Source organism: Marmota monax, unplaced genomic scaffold, assembly GCF_021218885.2.
Source record: "Marmota monax isolate L192 unplaced genomic scaffold, Marmota_monax_Labrador192_F-V1.1 WCK01_AAM20220418_F8-fsc00185, whole genome shotgun sequence".
Taxonomy (NCBI): Eukaryota; Metazoa; Chordata; class Mammalia; order Rodentia; family Sciuridae; genus Marmota; species Marmota monax.
The window spans coordinates 3,623,751-3,643,408 of record NW_026693278.1 but is presented as its reverse complement, the minus strand read 5'-3'; the positions used below and the strand labels follow the sequence as shown (position 1 = coordinate 3,643,408).

Below are 19,658 nucleotides of genomic sequence, written 5' to 3'. Positions count from 1 at the left end.
GTCTACTGGCCACTTTGAAAGTTTTGTATTAAATTAAAATAAAATTAAAAATACTGTTATTTTGGATGGCCAAGACCAGGAGTTCAAAGATGAAGCAGACAAGAATTTCCTTCCCCTGGGTTTCCTTGGACAGCAGTTTGCTAGCATGTTTTCACTCCTCATACTCCTCATTTATAAGTAGACTGTGGAGTCAGATTGTTAGCATGTTCTCACTCCTCATACTCCTCATTTATAAGTAGACTGTGGTGTCATGCAAAAGTGAAAAGTGCCAGGAACTCTCTGAGGGCCTGAGGAATCGACATAAACAAAGTCAACATTAAGATCCAGATGGCTCCCCTCAAAGTCAAGCACATCCCACCTAGAGCTCATAAGAAATGTGTGTGAAAAGCTTGGACACAATGCTATCTTCTTAACTTCCCTACTGATTCTGGCTGGTCCTGGTCAGATCCCAGGTGGATACCTGGTTCATTGTAGAGCCCCACATGCTGAACAAGTGAGATCTTAGCACACAGTTGCATTTATCAAATGATGTCATGGACTAAGATTGTTAGAGTCTGTAAACAAGTCTGAATGGTGCCTGGCAAAATGCCAGAGGGAGTGGTTTGAGAAGTAACAAAAGCGAGCTATTAAGTGTGGAGATTCCTTATTGGTTGACTGATGTATCTAGTTTATGCTAATAAGATAAGCTGTGTGGAATGTATAAATACTGCTCCTGTCCTGCAATAAACGGCTCCTACTCCTGCTGTATCAACGTACACAAGTTCTTCGTCACCCCCCCAGTTATTTTGCTGCAGCCGGACTGCGGCAGATGGTGGCCCGTTACGGGGAGCCCCGGGACACTCGGGGGTAAGTGACGAAAAAAAGCTGCCCGTCCATAGATAGGACGGGAGCAAATCTGCTCGATCCCTAGGCAGATAGGGCGAGAGGAAAAATGGCCATTTCGAGAAAATGGAGAAGATTGATACAGTATGTTTGTGTCTTGTTTTGTCTCAGTGAATTATATTGTCTTTGTGATGAAAATATGGAAGGGGTGAGAAGTAAATTACTAAGGGAAGAAGGCACCCCAGTGGAACCAAGAATAGTTAGGGCATGTGTTGATAGAAGCCCAGGAACTCTAGTCAGAAAGAAAAAGAAAGTTCAGAAGAAGAAGGATTATCAGGAAAAAAGTTGCAGCAAAAGGCTATTACTAAATACTTTTCGTTACCAGAGGGTGCGTGAAGCGGAGAGGCGGCTGCCGAGTGTGCAAGCCGGTCACAGCGCAGCAAGGATTTTCCAAGAGGCTGCGGCAACTGGCCCTTCCCTGCCTCCTGGCCTGGGAGCTGGCTCTTCCACTGCCCGAGCCCAAATCTAGACCTGACCTGGAGGCACAGTCTCGCAGGCTCTTGCTCCCTGTGCCCAGTAGCAGTTTGAGTCCGGGACACTCCCCAGGGCCATCTGGGGCTGCCCAGGCACTACAGCCAGCAGAAGACGCTACTGGTGTCCCTGATGTTTGGTCATTTTCAATGCCAATAACTAAACTACAATGGTTCTCCCACACCTGGAAGCTAATGAGTAATGAGCACTATTAATGCTTATTTCAAATGCAAAAAAACCTTGAGATAATGTACTAAATTGTTCAGAAGGTTGTTTTCTTAGTAGAATACTACAGGATTTTCTTTAGCCATCCGGAATTCCTGCCTTCGTCCCAGTGCCAGTAAAGACCAAGGTGGAAGAATTCCCAGTGTTGCTGAGAACCAGACTGAGATTTCAGCTGAGAACCGGACGAGACTTCGGATCAAGCTAGCTGCCTGCAGAACTTACCTGGACTGTGATTTAAGCTAGCTGCCTGCAGAACTTACCTGGACTGTGATTTAAGCTAGCTGCCTGCAGAACTTACCTGGACTGTGATTTACCTGGACTGTGAGTTAATCTATTGAGACACTACTTTACCTGGACTGAGACAACAAACTGTAATCTATAACAAATTGTAACTCGGTATCTTTGCTAACAGTGTCATTGCTGGTATAATTTTTCCAAGGGCTTCTTGCATGGAGCCATCAAGTGGCTTGGTATTGCGGCATTTTGTATCCTCCCTTTCTGTTTGTAGCAGGTTATTTATGGTGTTTCTGTAAAAACCACTATGGTCGTTATTTAAATTAAACAAAAGGGGGAAATGTTAGAGTCTGTAAACAAGTCAAAAATAACACCTGGCATTTTGCCAGGGGAATGTTAGAGTTCGTAAACAAGTCTGAATGGTGCCTGGCAAAATGCCAGAGGGAGTGGTTTGAGAAGTAACAAAAGCGAGCTATTAAGTGTGGAGATTCCTTATTGGTTGACTGATGTATCTAGTTTATGCTAATAAGATAAGCTGTGTGGAATGTATAAATACTGCTCCTGTCCTGCAATAAACGGCTCCTACTCCTGCTGTATCAACGTACACAAGTTCTTCGTCACCCCCCCAGTTATTTTGCTGCAGCCGGACTGCGGCAAAGATGAAGACACTCTGCCCAGGGAGGAGTTCAGGGATGAGAAGGAATGATGATCACAGTGGTTCTACCCTCACAGTGACCAGTCAGTGTCAGTATCCATGTATGTATGAATAGAAGGACCTAGACAGCATTTGAGACTGACAGTATGAAGACCTATCATATATACTGTCAATGTGATATCCTGCAGGCCACACAGGGGGCAGCACAGACCTAAACTAGGGATCGGACACCACTGCTGTGCTGAGCTGGACCTTCACTGGAGCCCAACTTTTGCTCTGTAACTAGATGAGCTGCAATTGTGCTGATCAGGCCCCATGAAAATCCATCCAGTTAAACCATGTTTCTACAAAGTACTGTCTACAAAAAGACCCAATAAGCTAGCTTTCAGTGTCAGTTGGAACATGCAAAGTAAGCCCTTCCTGAGCTACAGTATAATCTCTGGCCTGTGCATCTCCTCTGTCTCAGATGCCCACCATAAGTGAGCATAGTGCATTGGTGGACCTGAGGGTCACTGTTAAGGATTGGCCCTGTCCAGAAACTTGTGCCTAGAATGGGGATTGGAAGATGAATTCTGACACCTCTCACAAAAAAATGTATATGAACGTGAAAATTTTTCATGAGTGAAGTGTTGTGAACAATCACATGCACTGATTAAATACAGGACCTACTGACAGGTGAGGTTTGCTATGAAATGAAGTTGCTACTGGTGCAGTGACAGGAATGAAATGGAGCTTTTTCTTTATAGAGTGTCGTGAAAATTTTCTGGGTTTTGATGGGATATGTTTTGCATGTTAACTGAGGTATTGGTGTGGAATGAACTGCACACATGGAAAGTTTACAGTTTGATCTATTTACACATATACAAAATCATGATCTAATGGAGATGGCTTTTCTTGTTTCAACATGTGCACATTGGCATCTTGGCATGTATATATCTAGAGAAACAAACAAATGTGCAAAAACGAACACAAAGTCACACTCAGAATCATGTTGCATGAATGCACACAGAGACACATGTATAAAACTCTCATTGACCTAACCACTTTGCTCAACTCACACAGGTGCTTCAAGGAAATATGCAGAATGGCCATAGATTTTTTTTTAATCAATTTAGACCACAAACCCCTCACTTCTCATTCTCAAGGAGGTAGTGGAATCACTGAGACTCTGCACTCAAAAGGAAGGAAGACTCTCTGACCCTTGGCATCATCTACATTTTGCAACAGGGAGAGAGTGAGGCCAGGATACATACCAATTATGGATCCTCTTGAATCCTCCTGTAAATAAAGAAAAGGAGTCACTAGGAAGATCAAGCCATGCTCTGTCCTGTGTGCACAAGTCTTTTGTTTACTTGGTGACATTAGAATATCCAATGAGAATGTGGGCAAATCAAGGGAACAGATAGCAAATGTACTCTCACCAAATGACACAAGCTTTTCTAGGGGATTTGGAATTCGATGGCCAGGAGGGAAAACCATAGCCAGGCACAAAGCTCGTTATCATACACTGTGTAGTTTATACTGTTTCTTGTTAATGTTGCCTTCAGTGAGGTCTCATTTGGCAACAGACACCCTGATGAGAAACTGCACACTCAGGAAATTGTGCATGTCATCTCTAGGAAACCATATCATATTACAAGAGAAAGAGAAACTAAAGAGCAACACTTGGATTTCAGAGGAAGATAAGCAACCTTACCATGGCTTTTGATGGGGCCTCCTGACCCATGCTTTCTCCATAAATGAACTCCACCATGTCATTTGGGGGAACTAGGAGGATGCAGAATAATGATTAGTATACTGATTTAAGGCTTATGAATAGTTCAGGGCATTTCTTGATATGGACATCAGTGAAAACATACAGCAAAGAGAAGAACAAGAATGAATGAGAAGCACAGCCTTTGGGTTTCCAGTAGATTGGAACCAGGTGTGATATGTGTGTTTTGTATTTTGTACCTTTAGGGGTATGTTTTTCTCTAGAGATGACCACTGAGGCCACTTTAAAAGTATGCAACATATTTCACATCTCTGTAGGAGATTAGTTATTACTAATATATTGTAATAACCTGGAGTGTGTTATATCACTAAGTGATGTATACAGTTCCCTAACCCAAAGCATCACCATCAGGATAATTTCCTGAATTCTTAATGCTTCTTTCACTTACAGAGTGAAGAACCTGGATCTTTTGGCTCAGCAACATCTCTGTCTACAGAGAGGGCCTAGTAACCAAAACTTTACATTTGGGTGTCATGAATTGGGAAGAAATTATATCAAACAAATCATGCATTAGTGTGGGTTGTTATTTTTAGAAAATGGATGCTTGTTCTGGGTATGTTAGAAGAGAATTTCTGAAGAAGCTCCCATAGCCTCACAAACACATACACAATTATTACACATGGACATGCTCAGAGATACCGCCCCATGCTCATTCACATAAATGCACACCACCCAAAAGACAGCTGTTTCAGGATCATGGTAGATGGCCACAATCCTTCACTGGATTATCACTTTGTCACCATATCCATATCCTCATTTCCAAACAAAATCTAAATCTAGGATAACTTTTTACATAGAAACAGGAAGGAATGTGTGACCTATCTAAGTACAGAGGTTTTCCTCAGCATGTTAGGGGGTTGAGAATACTTACATTTCTCATTTGCTGCAGAGGCTACCTGTAGTTACAGAAAGGAAGACAGCGTGAGCAAGAGATCATTTGCACAAGTCTGCTGTTGGCTGTGGTGACATTAGATAACTAGATGGGAAACAGCAGTTGGGGCAAAGATCACAAAGTAAGGCAGAGAAGGCACTTGTGAAAAGACATGAGCTTTGCATGAGGGATTTCTCAGGTACAATTTGATGACATGCATAAAATTCTTTTTCTATCAAGGAAAAGTGCCACTGAAGAAAATGCTCACTACAATCATTTGACAATGGTTGTTCTCATATGTGAATGTCATCTTGAATCATTCTCACAGGGAATAGATGTACAGTTGTAATTCCACCACCTATGAGTCACCTATAATGAACACTGTCATATTTTCATGAAGGAATTTGAATTAAAAGGAAGAAAACAACACTTATATCTTAGACAAAGAAGGGTCACATTACCTTAACAATGTAATTTTTTGGGTCTTCTCCCTCATCAATGGATACCACCTCCATTATGACTCGATAGCAATCTAGGGAAATATAGAGTAACTGTCAGTATATTGGTTTGCTGAAGAAACACTCCAGGGGCTTCCTAACTGTGGACATGGGTCTAGAGTGTATGGAGATGGTTGTTTAACACACACAGGCTCAATTACTGCTGGAACATGATTGTTTCTGAATGGCAAGAGAAGGAGCATACCAGGAAACAAAAATTCAAAATAGACAAAAAATGGAAGGAACTACAATGAGAAATTAAATATTCTACTGTTACACTAGAAGGTTTCAGCATTCCTTTATAACACTTGACAGATCCATCAGGAAGTAAAGAAAAAGTATACTTTTGAATCAATCATTTCTGTTATGGGTCAAATTACTTCCGAACAAATACATGTTTAAGTTCTAAACATGGTTAAGTTAGAACTTAAACAGTACCTCCAAATTTTACTGGGTTTGAAATGAGTCATTGTGATCTTAGCAATTAAAAGTATCCTCTTTGAACAGGGCGGACCCATTCTCCAAATAGGGCATCTGTTCTCATGAAGATGGGGCACATTCATGAGAGACTAATGCCATGTGATGATGCAAGCAGAGAGGAAAATGCTGCAGTTGAAAACCAAGCAGATCAAGGATGGCCACCAAACCAGTAACAGTTAAGAATGGGCAGGAAAAATCCTTCCTTAAAGTTTTCAGAAGTAACATGTTTCTGCTAACAGGTCAATGTGGGATTCCTAGGAAATAGAGCTCTAAGATAGTACACTTACATTACTTCAACCCAAGAAAGCTGGTACTTAGTTATGGCAACCCTAGGAATTTACCAAAACCATTATCAATCACATAGATCTATTTGGCATTTGTACAAATACTTCATACAACAGTGAGAGAATAAAATTTGTTTTCAAGTTAACATGAGGTATTCATCAAGATAAAATATATTTTGGCCCAAAACATTCCTTGGCATGTTGAGAAATTGTGCAAATTTGCTGTCAGGAGAAGAGAAGTTGGCAAATTGGAGGAAGGATGCACCCACGACAGTTCTTCAGTGCCAGACTTAGAAGGCAAGAAGACTGCTTCTCAGTGAGAGGGGAACCAAAGGAAGTCACCCAAACTTAATAGTGAATGGAAAAAATCATAGAGGCATATAAAGTCAAAAACTCAAGCAAAAGAAATAATACAAGACAGAAGCAAATTTAAGATAGAGAGAACCTTTATTTCTTGCCACTCCACAACCTGTAATGCAAACAGTGCAAATAGTCCTTCCTCTCAGGTGGGCAAAAGAGGGGTTTCACGAAAACTCAATAGTGGACACTCAGGGAGTCTTAGAGAATCAGAAACTTGGCTACATTAAACAAAGACAAAAAAAGAAAGTACATTGGATCCAAGCTGATGGTGGCAGAAGCAGCGGCAGCAGCAGCAGGAATAGTGGCACCGCTAGATCACAGAAAGAGGGAAATGCACAGAAACAAAATAGAAAGATTCAGTGTGAAAATCCCGAGATCAGAGAGGCAACGTTTTCTTGGCTGAGAAGAGGCTTCTTTGCACTGCACACCGTACATGAAGGGAGATCTGTGATTCCTGCTGTCCCCAGAGAGCAAGGCAGGAGCCACCTTGACAAGCCAAGCTGATGCTGCCACTGCAGGAGCCAGGAGCTGGGAGATCTGAGCAGGTAGGCACACATGGACCTGAAAGGCACCTGCCACAGCACCTAGGCTTTGCCTGGCTGAGCTAGAGCAAAAGGCATGGAGAGCATTCTCCCCAGGGGAACTCAAGTCAGAGATGTGCAGGAAAGCTCTGGTCCTTTCCTCCTTGAGTCTGGTGCCTCCCAGGACCAGCTGAAGGGGATTGAGAATTTGAAGGAGCAGGTGTGAAAATGGGCTGCTGTGAATAGCTGCCCAGACCATAAGCCCAGGAAGCATGGAAAGGTCGCTCCACAGGCAGCAGAGTGGGTGGGGGAAGCTGACTAGCACATCCATAGTTGGAATTAAGAACAAGGTTCAGAAAATCACCTCAATAGATGTAGAAAAGCTCTTGATTAAAAAGGAGAAACAATTCATTTCAAAAATAAAGGAGAAACCTGGAATAGAAGGAACTTAGTTTCAATATTATAAAAGCCATATATGAGAAATTCAAAGCCAACATCACACTGAACAGAGATAAAAATGAACTGTCTTCCTCAAATATCAAGAACAAGAAAAGAATGTCTACTTTTGCCAATTTTATTCAATATATTTTTACTGTCAGAACAATCAGGCAAAAGTAGGAAATTAATAGGATACCATAAGAAAAATTCAAATTGTCCACATTACCTGGTGGCATGATTCTATATTTAGAAGGCCCAAAAATTTTCACCAGAAGAATTCTAGAAGTAATAAATTTAGCAATGTAGCAGGATAAAAGATCAACACAAATAAATCAATATTGTCACTACACTCCAACATTGATGGCACTGATTTAGAATTCAAGAAAATAATTTCTTTTATAATAATGTAAAAAAGCCCCTGGGGATAAATCTACCAAATAGGATGTAAGGTCTCTACAACAAAAACTATAGAACACTGCAAAAGAAATGGAAGAAGACCTCAGAAGGGGCAAAAAAAGTTCTGTGTTCTTGGATAGGCAGAATTAATATTGTCAAAGTGGCCATAATATCAACAGCAATATCCAGGTTCAATGAATTCAATACAATCCCCTTCAAACTACAAATGATATTCCTTACAGTATTGAAAAACCAACCCTGAAATTCATTTGAGATGATGATGATGATGATAATGGTAATAATAATTATTATTATAATATTATATTATATCAATTATTATATTTATTATTATATAATAATAATTATAATAATTATTATTATTATTATTTGGCAATGCAATTCTGAGCAAGAAAAAGTAAGGTGAAAGCCAGCACAATAACCAATCTCATATTTTACTACAGAGATGAGTAGCAAAAACAGTATCTTATTCAACTGAAAATAGATATGAAGTTTCTTGAATTGAATATACCACACAGAGACAACCCACCTGATACTTACATCCACCTGATACTGGACAACAGCACCAAAATATATGTTAGAGAGGACATTATGGTTTAAACAAATGGTGCTGGGGAAACTGGATAAGCATAGAAATACCAGGAAGGATGGGAGAAAGAAGGTACACTGACACAATGTTGGTGAGTCTGTAAATTATTATGACAACTCTAGAAAGCAATGTGCAGATTCCTGACAAGCCCAAGAGTGGAACTCATAGGACTCAGATATTACATTCCTCCCTGCTTATTCTATAGAACTACAAGTCAGCATACTATAGTGATACAATCACTTCAATGTTTGTAGCATTCACCATAAATACATTGTATGATCAACCCAGATGTCCACCAACAGTTGAAATAATCAAGTGCACAGAATTAAAAGGTAACTAGATCTTTACTTCTGGAGCTATAGCACTGCTGAATGACTCAAAGCACGTAAATTAGTACATGTTAAATAAAAGAAGAATTGGAACTCTGAATCAACTAGAATCATTATTGCAGAATGGACACAATGACAGGATTTCCACAGTACCTTCATTGGAATTTTCATTTGGCACAGCACTGTTTCGTGGCCAGAGGCCTCCTCTGAACCAAGGCCTGTGTGAGTCTTCTGCATTTGGGGGTTTCTTCCAACATGGGAGGCAACACCCTGCGAAATGTGATAAAACAGAGTTAGCTGTTGACAATGTGCTAGCAAGAAAACATAGGGTCATCAATAGTAATTCAAATAACACTTCAACCAGTTTTAATTGATAAGTGATCATTGTAAATATCTGGGGGTATAATTTGAGCTTTGAATTCAAGTATGTATTTATACACTAATAGCATGCCCAGAAACTTAAATATTTCTTGTATGTTTTTGTTCTGTCATTTTCAACAACAAGAGGTGATAATTATGTTATCAGAAATAGGTCTGGGACACAAAGATAAATGCTGCATAATATCACTCTTTCGTGGAAACTGAAAAATTGATCATAGAAGGTGAGACTAGAGTATTAGTTAGCAGAGCAGGGGAGACAATGTTACAATTGAATATTAGAAAAAAAGTTCTGATGTATTTTTGCAGTCTGTTAACAGAGTTAAAAATAATAAAATCTGGGTCTCGAGATGTGGCTCATTTGGAGAGTGCTTGCCTTGCAAGTCTGAGGCATGGGGTTTGGTTCCCAGCACCACATTTAAATAAATAAATAAATAAAGGTCCATGAATAACTAATAAAAAATTTTAAAAATAACAAAATCTATGTTTAATAAATTTTGAAGGAGGGATGTGAATGTTCTTAGATTTCACACTACTGAGTTTATTTTTCACCATTGGGGCAGCAAGGCACCTGAGTCAGATTGAGCTTTAGGATAACAATGCAATGTGTGAGGTCTACAACCCAACACAATATTGTGTGGTCAAAAAGAATTACTGAGGCAGAATCATAGAAAGGCAGAGAAAACAGTGACCATAAGCAGAGGCTGTGGTTATGTGGCTTTTGTTCAAATCCTACCTCAAAAATTAAATACCTGTGCAGTTAAATAAACCCCTTCTCAATTGTTTGCAAAAAGTGTGGCATCTGATCCATGTAATGGTATAAGGCTGACAATGATCACATCCATGCATTCTTAAGAGGACTGGTGCTTCATAAGGGTGCTAATGTGTCATATCATTAAATAGGACACTTCATTAAATGTGTGGAAAAATAAGCTCAATCGTTGACAGTGTTTGAACAGAGAGGTGTCAAACAGAGGTCATCCTCCAGAGCAATGGGTGAAGAAAGTCTATTCCTCATTCTTTACAGATGGATATTTGTAAAGCTCATGGAGAATATCTGTGACCTCCTATGACTCCATATCAGCCTAAAGGGATGGGTGGAGCAGAGTCTGTCCACCACAATTTAGAGTTTAGGTGTTTGTAATTTGGAGATTTTATGTGACTTGCTCAGATTCACAAGAATGATGAGCGGTGGATGTGGGACAGGAATGTAGCTATTTACCTGGGACCAGAAATCCCTGAGCACTTGAGTCCTCTAGTGGATATCCTAGAACCAGGAAACCAGAACTCTTCTCAGTTCTTTTCAAATACTCCTTCCTTCAGGCCTCTTTGGCATGAGGTTTCAGTAGCAGACACCATGAGAAATGTTCAAGTTATAACCCCGGGCTCCTGTCTCTTCATTACAATTACTGACTTAAAAATGATGATTTCATGTAAATGAAACCTATCTGAAGGTCAAGGTGAAAAGGTTAAGAATGTAAGAATTAAGTTCTGTTTTCCTGGAACCTGAAACTCATGTAGAAGTTGAAAACAACTCCCGGAAATGCCCACTAAATGTATGTTGAAATCTCCCCTGATCATCTGGTTGCTCTAGGAAAACAACCCCTCCCAGAAACCATGCAATGATTGGCTATGCTGTATGTGAAGTCCCTGCCCTCTCCAAGGAATGTATATAAGCTCTGCTTAAGCTGTTCCCGGAGCTCTCTGCTCTATTCAAGTGAGCTCTGAGCCCCAGTATGCTGGACCCCCAATAAACCCTTTGCTGTTGCATGAGACAGTCTCTTGGTGGTCTCTTCCTCCGACGCTAGCCCAACCTTTACAAAGGGTAGAGTCCACACTTGGAGCCATCCTCCCCCAGGGTCTTCTCACTGCCAGCTGTCTCCCAGTGAGCCTTCCTGATGAGCAGTTGACCATCTAAATCATCAGAGTTCTCTGGGGCTCACCAACTGTTTCAAAACTTGGGACATTCTAAACCAACTGCCACTTGATGGCTGTGCCAAGAATGAAGTTTCCTTGAGCTCTTCCCTCCTGGATGGCCTGTTAGTGGGGATTAATCAGGGAAACAGATACTCTGGGCTGATGGTTTGATGTTTCCATGTCAGAAGCTGGCCTGCCCCATGTCTGCAGGCTAATATTCTGAGCCATCATCTGAGCAGTCAGACAAGGCCTGGTTGAAATGTCATTTCTCCAGATGCACCAGCTCTGATCAGGCATATTCCTGCTCCTGGCTTTCCAAGCCTCTTCCTAGACCCTGCATGGCCAGGGGCCAGAGACTTATCTGCCTAGATGGAACCACCACTAACTATAACCTGTGAACCTCAACCAATGGATCCTTCCTGAAACCACTGAGGCCCTCATTTCCTCCATTATCAGACATCCACTCCACTGACCTCAAGGCACTGTCCTTTTTGCCTTCTTCCCAGTAGCCCCCAAACACCTGGGATCCTGTAGTTATCAACCAATTGGAAACGTTTCCTGAAATTTCAGTCCTCTTTTCTTTTACAAAAGTCTTGATTTAGACTTCTCTAACATTATTTTTAGATGTTCATATACATTGAGATGGGTTTGGTTTCTAATTGCCCTTTCATGGTATATATATTGCCTTACTTAGCATCCATATACTATCTCTCACTTTATTTCTTCATCTCATGAAAGCAAGGTGGGTGTCCTCCTCCTGTAATTCACTTTAAGGGCACACATGTTATTGGCATTAGGAATGGTTCATTTTTCTAAATTTAGAAAAACATTTTCAGTAACCAGGTCAATAGAACAAGCAAATATATGAATTGAATGATAAAACAATATCACCAAATACTTAAATCTCAGGAGAGAAGATTCAGTGTTGAAGATGGGAAAATATATTCAGTAAACATTAACTGCCCTTTGAAGAAACAGACTTAAAAATATCACTGACAACATATCTTCCCCACAGCAGTTTAGATTTCCCATGGCCAACCAGGAACTCAAAACCTCCCTACTCTTCTCCAACTTTAACTGACACCAACTCACTCACCACACCAACTGAGTGGAAATGGAAGGTAAGATGTGCATCCCACATTACCATGGTGACTGGTCAACATGGAACTTTCATTGTGAGCACATGCCACATTCTGAGCTGCTACTATTATCTTAGTAAGTGTATTTTCATGTCCAAGTGTGTTGTTGAATAGTTTGTGTATTGCTTCAAAAACTGAAACCTAGACCCATATATTAATATTTCTTGTTTATGAAAATAAGTTAAATTAGAAAAAAAGGATTTACTCCCAAAATTATTTCATTGATCAAAAAATCATGGGATGAAAAGGATGCATAGCTATAGTTTTGAGAATCAAAGAAGATTCCATTTCTGGTTTGTAATTGTAAACCTACACATGTCTCAATCTTTCTGAACCTCCAAACATTTGTAGATAGAGAAAATTAAAATGTCTTTTTGATTCAGAATGAAAATGTATACAAAGTATTATCTTTTAAGAGTTGAGGAAATTTTCAGGAAGGAGAAATTTTAAGATCACATCCCCCTTATTTTAAATTTGAAAACGAAACTATTTTCTATTTAGTAGGATTTAATTCAATCATTTGAATTAATCTTCCTCTTCCATGACTCCTGCTGTGGAATCCATTCTTTTGCTTCTCATCCTATCCTGTCATCTCATACCACAAAAACTCATGGTTGAATATGAACATGGTGAGGTCTATACAAACAATGTATGCAATGCCTTCACATTGTAAAAGCTATCTATGCTAAACCCAAGGCCAACATTATTACTAAATGAGAAAAGCAGAAAGCATTCCCTCTAAGGACAGAAACAAGACAGGGATGCCCTCTTTGAAACTCTACTCAGAGTAATCAGACAGATGAATGAAATTAAAGTGATTTGCATAGAATAAGAACTCAAATTATCACCCTTTGCTGAGGACATAGTTCTATATTTAGAAGATCCAAAAAATTCCTCCAGAAAGCTTCTAGAACCAATAAATACATTCAGCAAATTAGGATATAAAATCAATACCCATGAATCAAATGCATTTCTATATATAAGCGATGAATCCACAGCAAGAGAAAGTAGGAAAACCTCCGCATTGACTCTAGCCTCAAATAAATAGAACACTTGGGAATCAATCTAAAAAAAGAGGTTCAAGACCTCTACAATGAAAACTATAGAACACTAAGAAAAAAAATTGAAAAAGATCTTAGAAGATGGAAAGATTCCTCATGCTCTTGGATAGGCAGAAATAATATAGCCAAAAATGGCCATACTACCAAAACTTTTACAAAGATTTAATGCAATTCCTATTAAAATCCCAAGGACATTCTTGTTTTTTAATTAAAAACACCAGGCAAAGGCTAATGCTCTCCCACATGGGGTCTTTCCCTTGGGGTCTCTCCTGACCCTCTTTTTGGCTTTGGCTTATGCTTTCCCTCAGGGAAGTCATTCCCTGTGGACCTTCAGGACCTTCTTTTTGCTTGGGGCTTTTTCTATCTCCCAGGTTGCATCTGCATGGAAGGTTCTCAGGATATTCATCCTGGCCCCAGCAACTCAGGCAACTCAGGACAAGGCAACTCTGGGAACTCTGGACACACAGGTAACTCTGGACACATTGAAGAGCCATTCCTGTTGAGAGCCACAGCCGAAGGGGCCCCAGCAAACTTCCAGCTGCCAGCAAACTTCCAGCTGCCGGCTGATGATTGGCTCACAGCGGCCCCAGCAACATCTAGCTGATTGGCTCCTCGGCCCCAGCAACATCTAGCTGATTGGCTCCTCTGCGGTGATGCTCATTGGGCTGCTTCCCTGCCCTTTCAGACCACGGAGCTGCTCATTGGGGGACTTTTTTGGCTCCGCCCACGTGACCCAGCCAATCGGCCTCAAGAGCAGGAGGATTGTGGGAGGTGGAGAGAAGCTTGGGTGGGAGAGAGAGGCTTGTGGAAAGCCGGTGGTGCAGTTGAGGCTCTGAGGGTTTTTCCTGAGAGGCTGTTTTGTTTGGCGTGTGTGGTTCTAAAAATAAAGTTAGTTTCTTATGACAAGTGGCTCCTGATTGTGCCCAGCCAGACTGCGGCATTTGGTGGCTCGCACGGGGAGCGACTGAGGGTAAGTGAAACTGCTCGCCCCTGAGGGCATGGCGAGAGGATGGGTAGCCATTTTAAGATTCCTCTTTTATTTTGCTTCACTTTTGTTTTAAGTTGCCTGTCCCTGGAGATGAGTGAGACGGAAGAAAAACCGCTCACATCTGAGGAAAAACTATTTACGTCTGAGGAACAGATAGGGAGAAAGGACGGATGCCCATGTCAGGAGGATAGAAAGGCTATAATGACTTTTTGTTGTTCCCTTTTTATTTCATTCTGTCTCGGTTTTGTTTGGCGTCATCTTGTTGGGTTGTATTATAGTAGAAATACGGGATCAGAAATTAGTAAAAAACAAACTGAAAGAGTGTTAAGTAAATTGTTAGAGGAAGGAGGCATCTCAGTAAAATCAAGAACAATCAGGGCATACGTTGATACAATACAAAAATGTAGCCCATGGCTTTTTAAGGAGGAGTTGTTAAATATATCACAATGGAACCATCATGGTGAAGATTTAAAAAGAATAGAAAAGAAAAGCCCAGGGACTCTGCCAGATGGCACATTGCCATTGTGGACGTTCATATCTTGTTTGCTTAGTCCAAAGCCTTCAGTTCAGACAATGGTAGAGAAAGGAGAAGACATAATGATTCAAGTAAAAGAGAAGGTCTCTCAAGTTAGTCAGACAGAGGAAAAGATTCAAGTAAAAGAGAAGGCCTCTCAAGCTAGTCAGACAGAGAAAGAAAGTGTAAAACAGAAAAAGCCATCGGGGGAAAGTTACAACAGGAGACTGCTACTAACACCTTTCTATCACCAGAGGGCGTAAGTGTCCAACCAACAGCACCACCTCTACAGGAGACTGCTACTAACACCTTTCTATCACCAGAGGGCGTAAGTGTCCAACCAACAGCGCCACCTCCATATGCTGGGAGGCCCCCAACCCCCGCAGTTGATAGTTGGGATCCTGAGACAAGATCTCAAATATTAACATGCCCTGTATTTGAGGCAGGACGGCAGCGATTTTACCAAGTTTTAAATTTCAAAACAGTGAAGCAGCTAAAAGAGGCTGTAACAACCTATGGTCCTCAAGCACCCTTCACTGTAAGCATGGTCGAATCCATTAACAACTTGAACATGACGCCAGCAGATTGGGCTAATATGTGTAAAGCTGTGCTAAACGGAGGACAATACCTGTTATGGAAGGTTGCCAATGAGGAATTTTGCAAGGAGACGGCTAGGCGAAATGCAGCAGCTGGTTATCCTCAGAGAAATCTAGATATGTTGTTAGGAAAGGGACCTTATGAGGATCAGCAGCAACAAATTGCATACGATCCTGGCGTATACGCACAAATTGCTGCAGATGCAATTAAGGCATGGAAGACTTTACAAGGACATGGAGGTTTACAAGGTCAATTATCTAAGGTAATACAAGGAGCTAATGAACCTTATGCTGAATTTGTAGATAGGCTTATTCAAACAGCTACCAGAGTTTTTGGGAATACAGAACAAGCAATGCCATTACTAAAACACCTGGCTTATGAGCAAGCGAATCGTTGGTGCAGAGATATCATTAGACCATGGAAACATGAAGATTTAAACACATATATTAAATTATGTAGAGACATTAATGAACAAGAGCAAGTCGTGGCAGCTGCAGTAAAACAGGCTTTAGATGCCAGAGACATTAATGAACAAGGGCAAATTGTGGCAGCTGCAGTAAAACAGGCTTTAGATGCCAGGCCAAGAACATGCTACAATTGTGAACAAACAGGACATTTTAAAAGGAATTGCCCCATTGGAGGAGGGTTTAACAAAACTAGGTATCAAAGGAGTAGAATACCAGGTATTTGCCCACGATGCCGTAGACGGAGACATTGGGCTAATGAATGCCGTTCTCAAACCACCATAGAGGGTACTCCATTATCAAAAAACGAACAAGGACCAGGTGTTTATCCACGATATCGTGGAGAAAGGCATCGGGCTCCATTGCCAAAAAATGGACAGGGGGGCCCAATGCTCCGGGGCCCAAAACCACAAATATACGGAGCACTGGAGGAACCCAGCAACCCCATCAGGGTAGTGCCCAGGACACATTGTCCATCAGATCCCTCATCAGACAAACCAGAGGGAGCGCAGGGTTGGACATCTGCGCCTCCGCCAGAGCAGTACTAACTCCAGAGATGGGAGTTCAAATCATTCCCACAGGGGTGAAAGGACCTCTTCCCAAAGGAACAGTAGGCTTATTATTGGGACACAGCTCTTCTACTCTAAAAGGACTTATGATAAGTCCTGGGGTAATTGATCCCGATTATGAAGGTGAAATAAAAATTATAGCCAGTTCTCCAAAGGGTATATCAGTAATTTCACCAGGAGATAGAATAGCACAGTTACTAATAATACCCAGCCTACATGATAAATTTTCCAGTCTTACTGTAAAAAGAGGTTCCAAGGGATTAGGCTCCACAGGTGTAGATTGGGCTATGCTTTCTTTAAATTTAGATTCTCGCCCCATGCTAAAACTAAATATTCAAGGACATGAATTTAATCGGCTACTGGATACAGGTGCAGACCTTAGCATCATCTCTCGTCAAGAATGGCCAAAACATTGGCCATTACAACAAGCCACTCAAACGCTTCGAGGCCTAGGAGTGGCGACTAATCCCCATAGAAGTGCAATGGTATTAGATTGGAAGGATCCTGAAGGACGTGAAGGAACTATACATCCATATGTATTGGATCATCTTCCTATAAATTTATGGGGACGAGATGTCCTAGATCAATTAGGTTTGACATTAACAAATAACATCAACCAAAATGCACCCACTATTATGACTAGACAAGGTTTTAGGAAAGGAAAAAGATTAGAAAAACAAGAACAAGGTATAGCAGCACCAATACAAATAGATCAAGGAACAGACAGACATGGGTTGGATTTTCAGAAAGGGCCACTGAGACAATAAAAATTACTTGGAAATCAGAAAGACCAGTATGGGTTCCTCAGTGGCCCCTGACTAAAGAAAAGATACAAGCAGCCCATGACCTGGTCAAACAACAATTAGCAGAAGGACATATACAACCTTCTGTATCTCCCCATAATACTCCCATTTTTGTCATCAAAAAGAAATCTGGTAAATGGAGATTATTGCAAGATTTAAGAGCCATTAATAATGAGATGGTTATTATGGGACCTGCTCAATCAGGGATTCCTCAGTTGTCTGCTTTGCCAAAAACCTGGTATGTTTTAGTTATAGATATTAAAGATTGTTTTTTTTCAATTCCAATTCATCCTGAGGATAGTCCACGTTTTGCATTTACTATCCCTGCACTGAATCATGAAGGTCCTGATCAGAGATATGAATGGAAAGTACTCCCTCAAGGGATGGCTAACAGCCCAACTATGTGTCAAATTTATGTTAACAAAGTAATCCAGCCACTTAGAAATCAAAATCCTGAACTACAAATATCTCACTATATGGATGATGTATTATTAGCACACAAAGATAAAAACACATTGCTAGAATGTTATGCCACACTTACAAACTCATTAAAAAATTATTATCTAGAGATAGCAATAGATAAAGTACAATTAAATTTTCCAATTAATTATTTAGGAGTTCTATTATCCTCAACCATGGTCCGTCCACCAAAAATTCAAATACGAGTAGATCAACTCAAATCACTTAATGACTTTCAAAAGTTATTAGGAGACATAAATTGGATAAGGCCTTATTTAGGTATACCAACAGGAGAGTTGGGACCTTTATTTGATAGCCTAAAAGGTCCATCAGATCCAAATTCACCCCGAATGTTAACGCCTGAAGCAAGAAAGGCATTAAAAATCATTGAAACATATATGGAAAATATGCATTTGGATAGAATTGATATAAGTTTGCCTTTATTATTTATTGTACTACCAACAAAAAATATTCCTACAGGAGTATTTTGGCAAGAAGGTCCATTATTATGGATACATTTATCTTATTCTCCTAACACTATTCTTACTAGGTATCCTGAGGCTGTAGGACAATTAATACTCAAAGGAATAAAAGCAGCAAAGGGAGTGTTTGGAATTTCTCCCAATAAAATTATTACTCCATATACTATGAATCCAATTGATGAGTTAGCTAATGAGTTAAATACTTGGGCAATAATCATGTGCAAATCTAATGTTTCATTTGATAACCACTTACCATCTAATCCTTTATTGTCTTTTTGGTCATTGCATCCTGTAATTTTTCCAAAAATGACAAGAAAAACACCTATCATGAATGCTCCAAATATATTCACTGATGGGTCAAATAATGGTACAGCAGCAGTAGTTACCCCTGATCAAACTTTTACATTTTTAGTACCCAAACAATCAGCTCAAAAGGTAGAGCTTAATGCAGTTTTACAAGCTTTTGTGATGTTTAAAGATTCTGTATTTAATTTATTTTCTGATAGTCAGTATGTAGTTAATGCTATAGTATCTCTTGAAGATGCTGGTAGGATTTCCCCTTCTTCTACTGTTTTCTCTTTGCTTTCCACTATACAAAGTCTAATCTGGGACAGAAAAGATCCATTCTTTATAGGACATATCAGGGCACATACAGGATTGCCTGGAGCCCTTAGTTTGGGCAATGATTTAGCAGATAAAACTACACATGACATACTTATTTTCTCTACACTAGAAGAAGCTATAAATTTTCATTAAAAGTTCCATGTCAATGCTAATACTTTACAAAAGCGTTTTAAAATAACTAAGGAACAAGCTAGACAAATAATAAAACAATGTCAAAATTGTGTGACCTTTTTACCACAAGTTAATCTTGGAGTCAATCCTAGAGGATTGATACCTAACCATATTTGGCAGATGGACGTCACACACTTGCCAGAATTTGGAAAATTAAAATATTTGCATGTTACAGTTGATACTTCTTCTGGATTTTTGATGGGCTCCCTTCATGCCGGAGAAAAAACTAAAGATGTTATAGCTCATTGCTTACAAAATTTTGCCACTGTGGGTGTTCCAAAACAGTTAAAAACAGATAATGCCCCTGGTTATACTTCTACCTCTTTTAAACAATTTTGCTCAACATTTGGCATTACTCATATAACAGGAATCCCATACAATCCACAGGGACAAGGCATAGTTGAAAGAGCTCATCAAACTATTAAAATGTACTTATTAAAGCAAAAAGAAGGAATTGGGAAGGGGTAT

General features: G+C 40.2%; 1 protein-coding gene across 1 annotated transcript in view; it reads right to left on the bottom strand.

Moving 5' to 3' along the window:
* Positions 1 to 19,658, bottom strand: part of LOC124100848 (uncharacterized) — a 49,760-nt gene that overhangs the window by 3,730 nt on the left and 26,372 nt on the right. Inside the window, exons 3-7 of the mRNA XM_058583179.1 lie at positions 9,178 to 9,294; positions 5,574 to 5,644; positions 5,113 to 5,137; positions 4,164 to 4,234; positions 3,721 to 3,745 (exon numbers count right to left, since the gene is read on the bottom strand). Of these exons, the coding sequence (XP_058439162.1) occupies positions 3,721 to 3,745; positions 4,164 to 4,234; positions 5,113 to 5,137; positions 5,574 to 5,644; positions 9,178 to 9,294 (309 nt within the window). The remainder of the gene's footprint in view (positions 1 to 3,720; positions 3,746 to 4,163; positions 4,235 to 5,112; positions 5,138 to 5,573; positions 5,645 to 9,177; positions 9,295 to 19,658) is intronic.